Source organism: Halichoerus grypus, chromosome 2, assembly GCF_964656455.1.
Source record: "Halichoerus grypus chromosome 2, mHalGry1.hap1.1, whole genome shotgun sequence".
NCBI classification, from domain to species: Eukaryota; Metazoa; Chordata; class Mammalia; order Carnivora; family Phocidae; genus Halichoerus; species Halichoerus grypus.
The window spans coordinates 193,282,770-193,296,846 of NC_135713.1; the positions used below are offsets into that span (position 1 = coordinate 193,282,770).

General features: G+C 46.5%; 1 protein-coding gene across 3 annotated transcripts in view; it reads left to right on the forward strand.

The window, feature by feature from the left end:
- The window catches only part of MYL4 (myosin light chain 4), a 44,012-nt gene extending 30,378 nt beyond the window's left edge, over positions 1-13,634 (forward strand). For 2 of the 3 annotated variants that reach the window (XM_036121181.2, XM_036121180.2), the window contains one exon: positions 13,479-13,634. In XM_036121181.2, coding sequence (XP_035977074.2) covers positions 13,479-13,498 — 20 coding nt within the window. In that variant the 3' untranslated portion in view covers positions 13,499-13,634. Of the gene's footprint in view, positions 1-8,081; positions 8,154-13,478 lie in introns of all 3 variants that reach the window. The other variant, XR_004926281.2, reaches the window with a different exon arrangement.
- The last annotated feature ends 443 nt before the right edge of the window (positions 13,635-14,077 follow it).

Genomic DNA, 14,077 nt, shown 5'->3' on the forward strand with positions numbered 1-14,077 from the left:
ACCCAGGGCTGGTGCTCAGGCCTGGGGAGAGGAACGTCATGAACCGGGTTTACCAACTCATTCAATAGACACTGAGTGCCCGCTGTGTGTATGGCCTGGCTCGGGCCTTGGGGATTTACTGCGCCAGACAGCCATGGTCCCTGTCATCATGAAGCTTACAATCCAGTGGGAAGATAGACATTAAATAGTTGTAATCATGTGACAGATAACAGCCAACCTTTTCTGAAACCAGTATCAGTTATCGTTCTATTTGGCTGTGAGTTATGAAGACCAAAAGACAGTGGCTTAAAGGAAACGAAAGTGCATCTTTCCCTCCCATTGAGGTTCAGAGGCTGGCAGTCCAGGGCTGCTATGACAGCCATTCTTTTCTTTTTTTTTTTTTTTTTTAAGATTTTTATTTATTCATTTGAGACACAGAGATACAGAGAATGAGAGCATGAGCAGGGGGAGAGGCAGAGGGAGAGGGAGAAGCAGGTTCCCTGCTGAGCCGGGAGCCCGATGTGGGGCTCGATCCCAGGACGCTGGGATCATGACCTGAGCTGAAGGCAGCCGCTTAACCATCTGAGCCACCCAGGTGTCCCATGACAGCCATTCTGCACAAAGTGCTCAGGACCCCAGACTCCTTTTATCTTGTGGCCTTGCAGCGTGTGACCTCCGCTCATGGTCCAAGATGGCCTCTCTGGCTCAGCTCCCACTTCTACTGAAGGAATAGTTCTGGACGCATTTCCTACTTGGTGAGCCTCCTCAGGAACCAGCACAACCTCTATGGTGTTGGGCCTGTTCATCTGAAGACAGAAGAAACTCCTTCCCTCCCCTGCCTCCCTGCTGCTGGGCCCATGTCAGTCAGGCTCAGTACTTGCCCCTCCGGGGAAGAAGTATGGGTAAAAGGTGACCTATTACCAAGTTTTTCTTTGACTGGACGAACTTCCAGTATTTCAAACCAGGACTCGGCCATGTCTTAGTCTTTTCGGGTTGCTATGACAAAATACCATAGACAGGGTGGCTTAAACATTAGACATTTATTTCTCACCGTTCTGGAGGCTGGAAGTCTGAGATCAGGGTACCAGCATGATTGGATTCTGGTGAGAACTGTCTTCCTGTCTTCTTGCTGTGTCCTCATAGGAGAAAGAGTGGGGAGAAAAAGAGACAGAGAGAGAGGCTAATCCCATCATGAGGGATCCACAATCATGACTTTGCCAAAATATAATTATCAAAGGTCCCACCTCCAAATGCCTTCACACTGGAGCTTTAACATATGAATTTGGGGGTGAGGGACACAATGCAGTCCGTTAGCAGACTCTATATAGGAATAGGACTGAGCCCACTGAGGTCCCTTCCACCACCCTGAGGGGTGGCTGACTATGGACCTAAGAGGGTGGCACCTCAAGAGGTCAAATGAGGGTTGGGGGGAAGAGAGGAAGGGGGGTCCCAGATCCTGAGCAGATGGAAGGAGGGCTGCAGCCTGAAGCTAACAATGGCACCTTCCTGATGTGATGTCAAGTGCTGGGACATGGGACAGCTGTCTTGTGGAAGAAAGATGACTGAACGTGCCCACAGGCCAGGCTTCCTGTCTCCTGGAGATTGGAACAGTAAGCACAGATCCTGGTTCAGAGTCCTCACCACCCCAAGACCTGTGGACAGGTGCTGCAGAGGAAGCTTCCTGCCCCAGGTCAGAGAGGATGAGTAGCCTCATTGAAAGGGGATGAACCAAGGCAGGGAACAGGGAGGAGATGTAGGGAAAGCTCCTGCTTACACTCTCCCTGCCCTGCCCCTTCCTTACCTCCCATCTAAAGGTCAGTGTGTGCCTCCTGAATGCCTGAGCATGCGAGGAGCCTGTCCTGCCCCCCTTGGAGAGACAATGGGTAAGGCGACTAGTCACTAGGGCTAAGGTGATTATGAGACGGGACCTGCTGATGTCAAAGGCAAATTTCAGAGAGATGATAATAACGAGCATTATCAAATTAGCGAACACCTACCATGTGCCAGGCTCTGAGCTAAGCACTTCACATCACATTTTCTCATAGCAGCCTAGGAGATAAGAGTTAACATCCCCATTAAAAAATTTTAAAACATGACATAGAAAGAATAACAACAACAAACTTGACTCTTAATTTCCCCCCTCCGGTTGAAGGCTGTAGCATGGTATAATCTTATTCCTAGAACGCCGTTTTTATCAAATTGCTTCCTCAATTAGGACTTAAAAGCCTCCCTAAAAGGTCATTCCCAAACCTTTCTGTTAATTTCTAAGGCCTTCCTTTATTTGGCCCTACTCTGCTAGGACTCACTCTAGCCGGCTGACCTCTTTCCCCTCTGTTAGCTCCCTAACTCTGCTTCTTCCTCCTCTCCTTCCCAGCCCCCATGACCTCTTGATTCATCTCATTCCTCCCTCCTGATGTGTGCTCTTTTTTCTGTCCAAATGATTCCCACCCTTCAAGACCCAAGTCAGGCTGCCCCCGACTCCCACCTCTGCCCCCAGCTTTCTCCACTGGCAGAGGTCTCTGTGCTAATTATCCATGGCCACAGTTTAGTCTCCTTAACACTGTTGCCAAATTGGAACCGAAGATATCAGAGCTAGAGGAGACCGTAGAGACTTCTAGTGGAGTGTAATCACCTGAGAGCAGCCCTGGGCATAGTGCCATCCCGTGTTTGGTTGGCATCCTCTAAAACCTCTTTGGTTGCTAGGGCTTTAAGGTAGAATGTGTGTTGGTCGAGATCGCTGGCGGTGCAATATCCGCCTCAGACCGCTAGATGGCAGAATTGCAGCGGCATGCCACCGCAGGACGCCCGGGTGTGAGATCGCACAGCGGGACCCCAGGCGGAGAGGGATTCCCAGCCTGGGCTGGAAGGACCCTGCCGAAGTCACTTAGTCCATCTCTGTGCCTTCGGGAAAATGGAGGTTTTATTCACTTTCAAAGACTCACAACTATTAGGTAGCTTGCTTTAGTAACCCCACAAAGTTTTGCAATGAGGGGTCAAAGAGAGGACACTGTTCTGGACCCATTCAGTCAGCTCCTAAGTCACATCGTGCTCAGCTTTTTCAGCTCCACAGGTTGCAAAATGAGGAGGATAATTAGGTCATCTTTAATCCCCTCTGGCTCTCTGCTACTGATCACCTAGAACTCAACAAATTTCTTGCTATTTTTCAGCTTTTGTCCATTTGCTCTATTTTCACTGCTACTGTGCATACACTTTTAGAACCCTTGGTGGTAGAAAGCATTCACTCAGAAAAACTATCGAGTGCACAGTAGTAGGTGCTTTGGGAGATTAAAAAAAAAAAAAGGAACAAAGTCACCATGGTCTTCCACTCCATGAGTTTACACTCTACTGGAGGACAAACAAACTACATGTGAAAAAGGTACACCATGTCAAAAGACAAACTAGAAAAAAGGACACCAGGCAGTGTAAGTCTATGGATCAAGGGAGAGGCCTGGGACCAGAGTGCTAGGAGCTCAGGGGAGAAATAGTCAGGGAGGGTTTCATAGAAGAGGTGTGGCAAGCTTGGATGGGCTATAAATAGGTAAGAACCCAGAGAGAGGATTCCAGACAAGAGGTGCAAGGTGTTTTCCTCACCAACTAGAACCACAGTCTCTGTCTTTTAGGATTTGATAAAAAGAAAGAAGAATAAGAGGAGAGTGAGAAAACGAACTGGAGAGAATGGGATGAGAGGCAAGGAGAAGGGAAGAGAAAGAGAGGATGGAGGGTGAGCAGGGACCACACTCTGGAGCAACGTGCACCAAATTCAGAGGTAGAGAAGAGATGTTAAAACAATGTGAAGATAAGCTGGGAAAGTACTTTCTTTTCTTCCCTCATCTTGTAGAACCACAGAATTACAGATGTTTAGGGTTGAAAGGGATCTCTAGTTCAAACTCCTCATAAAACCTTTATAAAATGATTGCCCAGGGGTGCCCGGGTGGCTCAGTTGGTTAAGCATCTGACTCTTGATTTTGGCTCAGGTCATGATCTCAGGGTTGTGAGATCGAGCCCCGAGTCAGGGTCCAACTGGGCCTGGAGCCTACTTAGGATTCTCTCTCTCCCTGTGCCCCACCCCACCCTAAAAAAATAAAAATAAAAAGAATTAAAAAAATAAAATGATTGCCCATTGTTCACTTGCATTTCTACCATGACATGGGACTCACTACCTCCCAAAGTAACCCACTCCATTTGAGATAAACTCTAGCTGAGACTCTTCATAGTAGGAGTCTGATATTTACATTCCTGAGATTTCCATTGACTGGTCCTGGATTTGTCTTCCAAAGTAACCCAGAAAAGATGTAAGAACCTTTCCCATGATAGAAGTTGGCATTTCTTCTTTCCTCGGCTGAGCACCTGCCAGCAGGTGCTTATTCTAGGCCCAGATTCTTAAATCCATTTAACGTGACCAGTGGCTGCCTAACTTGTTCTACCCGGGGCTCAATTCTCTCTTAGCAATGTACTTTCACACTTTAGAGTCTGGAAATTAATCTTCTTGACAGAAAGATGGAACTGAGGTCAAAATTGGCCACACAAAAGACTGCGCCCTTCCTGTTCTTCTTTTTTTTTTTTTTTTTTAAAGATTTTATTTATTCATTTGACAGAGAGAGACACGAGAGAGGGAACACAAGCAGTGGGAGTGGGAGAGGGAGAAGCAGGCTTCCCGTGGAGCAGGGAGCCCGATGCGGGGCTCGATCCCAGGGCCCTGGGATCATGACCTGAGCCGAAGGCAGCTGCTTAACGACTGAGCCACCCAGGTGCCCCCTTCCTGTTCTTCTTGCTCGGAACATAAACAGCCTATTTTCATTAATTCTAACATTTAAAAAATTTCACTTCCTTTCAGACTTCCACCTTCTTGGCCTTGTTCTCACAACCCCATGCCACAATTTGATGTTCATAATCAGCCCTCGGCTGCCCCGCTTACCACCTTTCTGGATAAGAACCCTACAGAATTCCCTTTCCTCAGCTCTATCAGCCTCTTTGGAGCCCCTTCCCCACTTGTTTCCTTAGTTAGTTGTTTGCAATTTGCTTTTGAACACCATCCCTTCCTCTGGCAAGAGGAACAGAGATTCTTTTTCTTTTTTTTTTATCCAATTTTTCTTTTTTTTTTAAATTTTATTTTATTATGTTATGTTAATTGCCATACATTACATCATTAGTTTTTGATGTAGTGTTCCATGATTTATTGTTTGCGTATAACACCCAGTGCTCCATTCAATACGTGCCCTCCTTAATACCCATCACCAGGCTAACTCATCCCCCCATCCCCCTCCCCTCTAGAACCCTCAGGGAACAGAGATTCTTAACCATAAAGACCCCTATGGGCACATTCATTTGCTCTTTTTCCAAGAAGAAGATTTGTACTTTACATCACATTGTCGAAGGGCTCAGAGACCCAAAAAAGGTTAAGGACCACTATTTCAGAGCTTCTGTGGGATTCTGATTATCTTTCTCCTGAATGTTTTGACATTACATCTGGTGTGGCCACAGTTCCTTCCCGGCTACCATGACCTCTAAGATAGCTCGCCCCCTTCTCATAGGACTCTCTTCATATCAGCCTCTCTCCCAGACATCCCTGAGTCATTTTAGGTTTAGAGAGGCAATTCCATCTTTTACTTCCTCTGCAGCCCCACTTTTAGCTGAATAAATGTTTCTACTAAGCTGATCTGCATGGGCGTGCCCGCCCCCCTCCCCCAGCTGGAGCTCATTGAATTTCTGCAGTCACTTCTCCCTTCTTTTATCACAGAGTCCCTTGTCAAATGGAGGTGAATCCCAACTCATAAATATTTGGTCATCCCCAAGAGAGTGTGTGCACTTTCTACAAAAACCTAGTCATTTTACATTTATATAAATTTTTTTTTTTTTTTTTAAGATTTTTATTTGACAGAGACAGCGAAAGAGGGAACACAAGCAGGGGGAGTGGGAGAGGGAGAAGCAGGCTTCCCACCAAGCAGGGAGCCCCGCAGAGCCCAATGCGGAGTGGGGGGGTCTCGATCCCAGGACGCTGGGATCATGACCTGAGCCGAAGGCCGATACTTAACGACTGAGCCATGCAGGCGCCCCGCATTTATATAAATCTTACATGGTGTATCTGGCAACCAAGGGCCACAGTCAGTGTAGGGACAGGGGGTTGGGGCTGTCCACGTCTCAGTTTTCTCTGTGGCACTGGAGACTTTGGTCCCAGCACCTGAGGACCAGAAACAGCACCTCTGGCTGTGCAGGTCTCAGGGCTCCCTCAGCCTCCCAGCCCTCAGGCTTCAAAGGAGATTAGAACAATGACCACCTGGGCCCTACCCCTTCTCCCATCCCTTCCCCACCCATGCTCAGCTCTCCACTCAGCTCCTTTGTTCCTGACATGTTGTGGAGAAGCCAGGGTCAAACATCCAGTGTTAAAAGCGTGGTTACCAGTTGGAATGTGAAGAGTTTCACAAACATTTACTTAATGCATTTTATTGCTGGTACTGCAACTTTCCGTTTGACTTAGAATTTCATCTTTGCGATGGTTTGCCAGGATCTCCTTTCTTATAATGGCAGCAGGCACTTTGCCAGGCCTTTGAGGTTTATGAAATGAAATAGAGTAGGGGCACCTGGGTGGCTCAGTCGGTTAAGCATCTGCCTTCAGCTCAGGTCATGATCCCAGGGACATGGGATGGAGCCCCGCCTCGGGCTCCCTGCTCAGCGGGAAGCCTGCTTTTCCCTTTCCCACTCCCCTTGCTTGTGTTCTCTCTCTCTCTGTCAAATAAATAAATAAAATCTTAAAAAAAAAAAAAGAAATGGAATGGAATGGAATCTGGTCCTTGCCTTCAAGAAATATCAAGACTCGGGCGCCTGGGTGGCTCAGTTGTTGAGTGTCTGCCTTCAGCTCGGGTCATGATCCCAGGGTCCTGGGATCAGAGCCCCGCATCGGGCTCCCTGCTCCGCGGGAAGCCTGCTTCTCCCTCTCCCACTCCCCCTGCTTGTATTCCTTCTCTTGCTCTGTCTCTCTCTGTCAAATAAATAAATAAAATCTGAAAAAAAAAAAAAGAAATATCAAGACTGACAGATAAGCTAAGACATGTGTTGTGCACAAACACAAAAATATCAAGCAGAAGGCAGAGGCTTGTAAGATAGATACTAGCAAAGAAGTGGGTGAATTTGAAAGGGAGACGCAGCCTGATTTCCAGTTAGGAGATCAGAGAAGGCTCCTCGGATGAGGACGAGCTGGTGTGGAAAGAGTAGAGGCTGGGGGTGATTTTGATTCACACAGAGGCAATAGAATGCTGGTTAGAATATTGTCTCAGGGTCTCAGGAGCTGTGTGACCTCCAGCAAATTTCTCAACCTCTATGAGCCTCAATTTCCCAATCTACAAAATGGAGATAATAGTAGGACTGACCTCATTTGGTTATTAGGAGATGAATTAATGAGTGAATACACGTAAAGCACTTAAAACAGTATCTGTCACATACTAAGGACTCAGTAACTATTAGCTCTGCAGGGGAGAAGGGTATTCTAGGCAGAGGGAACTGCTCTAGCAAAAGAAGGAAAATGAAAGTACTCTTCTTTTTAAAAATGTTAATTCCAGCAGTTAAAATACATTGTTATATTAGTTTCAGGTGTCCAATGTAGTGATGTAACACTTCACTTCTGTACATCACCCAGTGCTCATCACCCAGTGCTCATCACAAGTGCACTCAAAAACTATTATTCTTTTGGGAAACCCTAAAAGAATAGAAATACCTGGCAAACAAATGGAGAAACACTGCTCATTATAATAGCAACTGCCTTTGCTGCACACCTATCCTGTGCTAATGCTCTTTTGTGCTTTCATGCAATGCTCATTTACTCTTTCCAGCACTCTTCCTGGGGCAGGTGTGATTATCCCCACTCTACAAACGAGGAAACTGAGGCTGGCAGAGACTAAGTCTCACAAGGGCACTTAAGTGAGCCTGCAGAAGCTTCAGGAATCGGACCCACATCCATTTGCTGCTTGAGCCTGGGTTGAGTTTCCAGCTATAGCACCCCTGCCTTCCTTGGAGCCCTCCTCCCCACCCCTGAGTCCCTCACCCCATGGCATATATACAAACCTGCCAGCCGTGTTTTTATTTTTAAAGATTTTTATTTATTTTTTCAGCCAGCCAGTTAATACCAACCAACCAACCAACCAACCACCCAACCAACATGCAACAAAATCCAAAATACCGAGGTAATTTGGAGTACAGAAGTGACCAGAGACCAATCCCAGGGAGCGGACCTCAGGGGAAATGGGGCATGCCACTCGAGGCTCCAGCTGGGAAAGTGGAATGAAGGGACACCTCCCTGGTGGCCCTGTCCCTCTGGTCCTTCCTTTGTGGCATCTGGGGCATCTGGTTGAGTCCTGAGGGTTGCTGGGGGAGAGATGGAACACGAGGAGAGTATTCCAGGGGAGATGGGGGAGGAAGGGAGTCACTTATGTGATATGATTTGCTGCTTTGGTGGATAGGTTACTAAATTTCCTTTTTTCTGCAGATTTGGACTTGTTAGGAGTCATCTTGATACATAATCCCTCTAGCATTTTTTATTTGCTTTTTTTCCTACCTTGATTAAAAAAATACAATTAAAAATTGCCACAGATAAATAGGGCTGGGACTTATGTCTCATGACCTGTGTAGCTTAGTTCATGTACCTTTGGCAATTTCATCATGTGCTCGTCTCCCATTTTCTGCCATGCTACAGTTAGTTTCTGAGGGACTTTGAGAGTTCTGTCCTCTTGCCTCAAAGGGCACCCATGGTCCCCTGCCAGAGTGTCCCAAGTGTCCATTATCAATCACCTTTTTTTTGGGGGGTAGGCATTGAAGGGTCCTGGGGATAGCTTGCTAATGGAACGTTTGGGCACTGAAGTTAGAATGGCAGCTTTTGGAGCTGAGGACTTATCAGTGAGTGACCTTGGCGAGTGACTGTCTCTTTCTGTACCTCAGTGTCCTCATCTGAAAAATGGCGATTAAAAATAATACCCATTTCATTAAGGGGATCTCTGAGGATTTTACAAGTTCAGAGGTATGTAGCATTTAGTGCAGGGGCTGTCACATAAGAAGCCCTCAATAAACGTAAGCTACAAAGTTGTCAGCACTCCATCATCTCAGTTTATTCAGTGGATTGCCCACCGAAGAACTCGGAGGCAATAGGAAACACATCTCATTTTGTGATCTGGGCAAAGGAAAGCTCCAGAAACACAGGGCATTCATTCAGTAGGATGGTCCCAGGTGAAGGTTTTACCACATACAAAATCTTCCGAACATTTAGAGGATCGAGGGGAGGGTGCAGAGTTCCCAGGGAAGCACCAAAGAAAGAAACAGGATCAGGAGGACAGGTGAATGGCGGTTGGGAGAAACTAGCTAGGGATGGGGAAATGCAGCCCTTGGGGTGGTCACAGGTGTGAGCCCCTGAGGGGAGGAAAATGGAGCAAGAGGCATGGGGAGGTGGGTGGGGGGAAGGGGGGCCAGAGAGGTCACGGAGCTCTCCTGCCAGGGGTCCTCGTGTGAGTGAAGGAGGCATGGGCTCTCCCCTTCTCCACCTTCCTTAGGCCTCCTGGCTTCCAGGCCACGGCTGAGGACTGCAGGTCTTACTGAGCTGGAAACAGCTAGAGCCACGGGCAAGTGAGCCATGCTGCTGATCACACTCCCAGCTCACAGTCATCCCACTCTTTGTCATCCTTTCAGGGAAAAACAGAATCCCAGGGGCCCTCTGTTTGGCCCAGACCTTGGTCTAGTGCCCAGGTTTTTCCGGTGTGGCTGCCATATCTCAGAAGTCAGCTGGGCATGGCTAAGAACTTCTTATAATAGTCAAGACAGGAAGTGGTCAGGGCCTGGAAATAAAACAGCTCTAGGGGCTGGGAGGGTAGGGAAAAGGCTTTTTCTTGGGGTGGGGGGAAGGCTTTGTGTGCCTCCTTGGGCCATAATTCCCTTGCATAGACTTCCTGAACTTGATCTGGACCGCAGGGCCCCTACGGATAACTTTTTCTTTGTGGACTTCCCAATTTTATTTCAGACATGGGCAATTTGAGAATGTTTTATTCCAATAGGAATTTCTCCCATTAATATAGCAATGCCCACTGGAAACATTTGGGGGTGTCTGCCATCCTATACCCACACTTACAGGAAGGGAGACAATGGGTTGTAGAATAAGCTCAACCTGTTTGTTTTTTTTTTTAATATTTTATTTATTTATTTGACAGAGAGAGAGCGAGAGCAGGAACACAAGCAGGGGGAGTGGGAGAGGGAGAAGCAGGCTTCCCGCCAAGCAGGGAGCCCAATGCGGGGCTCGATCCCAGGACCCTGGGATCATGACCTGAGCCGAAGGCAGATGCTTAACGACTGAGCCACCCAGGCGCCCCTCAACCTGTTTTTCAATCCAGCTTTGCCGCTTAACTACCTGGGTGCTTTTGAGCTAATTCCTCCATCTCTCCGAGCCTCCATTTTTTCACTGGTAAAATCAGGTTTTCCATGCCTATCTTGTGCTGACTAAAGTACGAAAAATTCTTAGCATAGTATTTTGCCTATAGTAACCACAAAATAAATGGCAGATAAATAACAATAATAATAATAATAATAATAATAATAATTGCCTCTTTACCCCTCCAAGCCTGAGTTTCTGCCTCTGTAAAAGGAGTTATTATGAGGATTAAGGGAGATGATCAATACTTGTAAAGAAGGAGGTATATAAAAGAGGAGGGTATATATGTTATATATCATACATTATATATATGCCAAAGGTCTGCCATGGATTAGAATAGGGGCAGGGAACCTGACCCAGGAGCTGCAGAAGATGGTCAGTTTGACCAGCAAGGACCCCACCCATAGCCTATACTGCCCTCCCACCTCAATTTGGCCAACATTGCTCAGGGGTCTAGCGATAGGCAGCAACAAAGAAGCCATGGGTGTCCTGACTTGTAGGCAGAATCTGGGGATTGACTGGGAATCCAACAGAAGTGAGTTGGTCCTAAGGTGGAAAAACGAGCTCACATTTATTGAATACTTACTTACATGCCAGTGACTGTGCTAAGTACATTATTTTTTTCCCATCCAACCCCCATTTTACAGATAGAGAAATGGAGGCTTAGTGAAGTTAAGTAACTTGCCCACCGTTCCTAATGAATGGTGGAGCCAGGCTTCAAATCCTGGCCACCCGACTATCGTGAGCTCAAGCCTTACATTTCTCTGTCTCTCAGGAAGGTGAGTCAGGAGAACATGGCGACGGCTGAGACATGTGTCTGGAGCCCAGCCACAAGCTTGCACTCACTGGAGCAGAGCCCCAATGAGGGTGCCTGAGGATTTAGAAAGATACCAAAACAGGAATTTGGGGCCAGAAGCCAAGCAGCAGCTCTGTTATCAGAACAAGGCATTACCCTGGCTTCAGGGGTGGATGTGGAAAGGGCCTGGACTGGTTTGAGATGGGGTGTAAGCAGTTAGGTGATGCCCTCTGTGGGCATGGAGCTAGAGTCCAGGCTTGACCAAGGTGGCACCTTGTTCACCGAGCTGGGATGGAAATTCCTGGGGCTCTCACTTCTTTTTTTTCTCAGTAGAGATAGTTCTGGCTCACGTGAGGATGCACTTCAAGACAGAAATGGATTATCTCAGGCCCAGCTGGTCAATGGATATAAAATGCCAAGGCTGAGCTCCTCTCTCCCTGACTACCTTGATAAAATCTAGGAGTGCTTTCTCAGATAGCTCCCCAGAGCCCAGAAATTCCAAGCTATACCATATTTAGACACTGTGGACTCTGAAAAGCCCATTTTCCTTCAAGTCAAAGGAACAGCAGCTGGGTCATCTCTTTCTCAATAGACAGAATATCCTCTGCCAAATGTGTAGGAGGAGAAGATCCTGAGCCAATATGCTACTCCACACTTAGTCTCCTGAACTAGAAGAATGTATTTGCATTGAGGGATCTACAGTCTCTCCACAAATAGTAATAATAATAATTATATATTCCTCTGTGCTTTTCAGATTCCAAAGGGCTTTCATACCATGGTCTCGTAGAACCTCATAACCGTGTGTGTGTTGGGAGGGGGTAGAGTGGGATTGGCAGTGAGACAAAGGGCGGGTTAGTTATTTTTTACAGATACGGGAAATGAGTACAGAGAGGATTTGGACTTCTTCAAGATCATGTAACTAGTAAGAGGTGGGTCAAGGGCCTAAATCCAAAGGCCTTCTGACCCGTAGTACAAAGGGGAATGAAGCATGTCTCTTAAGGCAAGAGGTCCAGGAAATGGTCACAAACCTGGTTCCTCCAATGTACCGTGGTGACAATAAGGAATTCAATAGGAGTAGGGCTTCCCCAGGAGGGGCAGATAACGGATGAGAGCATGGGGAAAGGATCCCTATTTTGGTGTCAGCCTGGCCATGGTCAGGCAAGGGGCCAGATAACATGATTTGTGCCTCTTAAATGGGTCTTGGGGAAGATCTACATGTCATGCATTGAATACCCCTCCCCTCTATAAGCTGGGGGGTATGGCACTTGGGAAAATCACAGAATGGACACTCAGTGTCCATCATCTTTGTTTGATTGATATTTTATAAAAATTAGTTATGAAATTAGTAGAAATTAATTAATAGTTAAAATTACTTGCTAGGCAAGTAAAAAAAAAAAAGTAGAAGAGATTCTTTTATTTACTGAGGGCCTACAGGGGAATGTAGAGATAATTAGCTACAGTCCCTGCTTTCAAGGAGCTCATCGTTCAGTTGTGGTGCAAGAGATGAGGATAAAGCACTTCATAATCCCAGAACTTCTGCTTCTGACGATGACAGAGTGGTACGGGATTTGCTCTCCCACAGTAAACAATAAATGTAGACGAAATATTTGAGGAGCTGCTTTAGACCCTGAATGTAGGCAACAGAACTAAAATCACTGAGGGAAGGTAAACACATGAGGTGAGGCTTACATCTGCCCAGATTTCTGCTTGGGGGGACTTTCTGGATTGCATTGCAAGGAAGTGGAGTCTAGGAAGTGTTTGGTGATCTCACGGAGCTCAAGAGCACAACTTCAAGTTGAAGGCTGCTGAGGGTCCTGTAATTTGTGGGGAAGGCTGTTAGAGTGGAAGGAACTGACCAGAGAGGTGCCCCCAGAAGTCTGTATGGGGGCTCCCCAGGGTCTTTGGATGAGGGACAAGCTGCACAGGCACATGGTGAGACTCCACAAGCCTTAGCAGAGAGCAGCTGGGAGCCAAACAGAAAACACTAGAAGTTGCACATGGCTTAGAGATGTTGGAGTTTCAGCTCAGTCGAAGTGCAGAGACTTCACTGAACAAGTTGGCTACTTAGATGATCCAGGAAGTTCACACACCTTAGGAGCAAGGACCATGTTCTAGGGGTGCCTGGGTGGCTCAGTCGGTTAAGCGTCTGCCTTGGGTTCAGTTCATGATCCCCGGGTCCTGGGATCGAGCCCCGTGTTGGGCTCCCTGCTCAGTGGGGAGCCTGTTTCTCCCTCTCCCTCTATCGTCCCCTCTCCCCCTCCTTCTCAAATAAATAAATAAAAATCTTTTTTTTTTTTTTTAAAGGACCATGTTCTACATACTAGTCCTGAAAAGGAATAAAACCAAGATGGGCTAGATCGAGATCATCTGCCAGTAATTTAAGTGCCTAATAGAACAACACTCAACACTCTCCGAGGGAAGACAACATAAACTCTAAAATAAATAGTCTACAATGTGTAATATGCAGTCTAATATTACTATACATGTGAAGAAGGAGGAAATTGGGACCCAGGGTTTTAAAAAAAGCAATCAAGATAAACAGTCCCTGAGATAGGTCAAAACGAGCAGACAGGCATTTTATTTATTTATTTTTTTGTTTATAACAGCTTTATTCATAGGTGCCAAAATATGGAGGTAATTATGATGTCCTGTAATAGGTGAATGGATAAACGGTGGTAAGTCCATACAATGGAATATTTTTCAGTGATAAAAACAAATGGGCCTGTGGTGCCTGAGTGCAGACAGGCATTTTAAAACCATGGTTGTAAATATGCTTGAGGACCTAAAGGAAAATTTTCACACAGTAATTGAAGATATGGGGAATCTCAGCAGAGAAACTGAAACTATAAAAGAGAAGTGAAGGGAAATTCTAGAACTTAAAAAAATACAACATCTGAAAAATT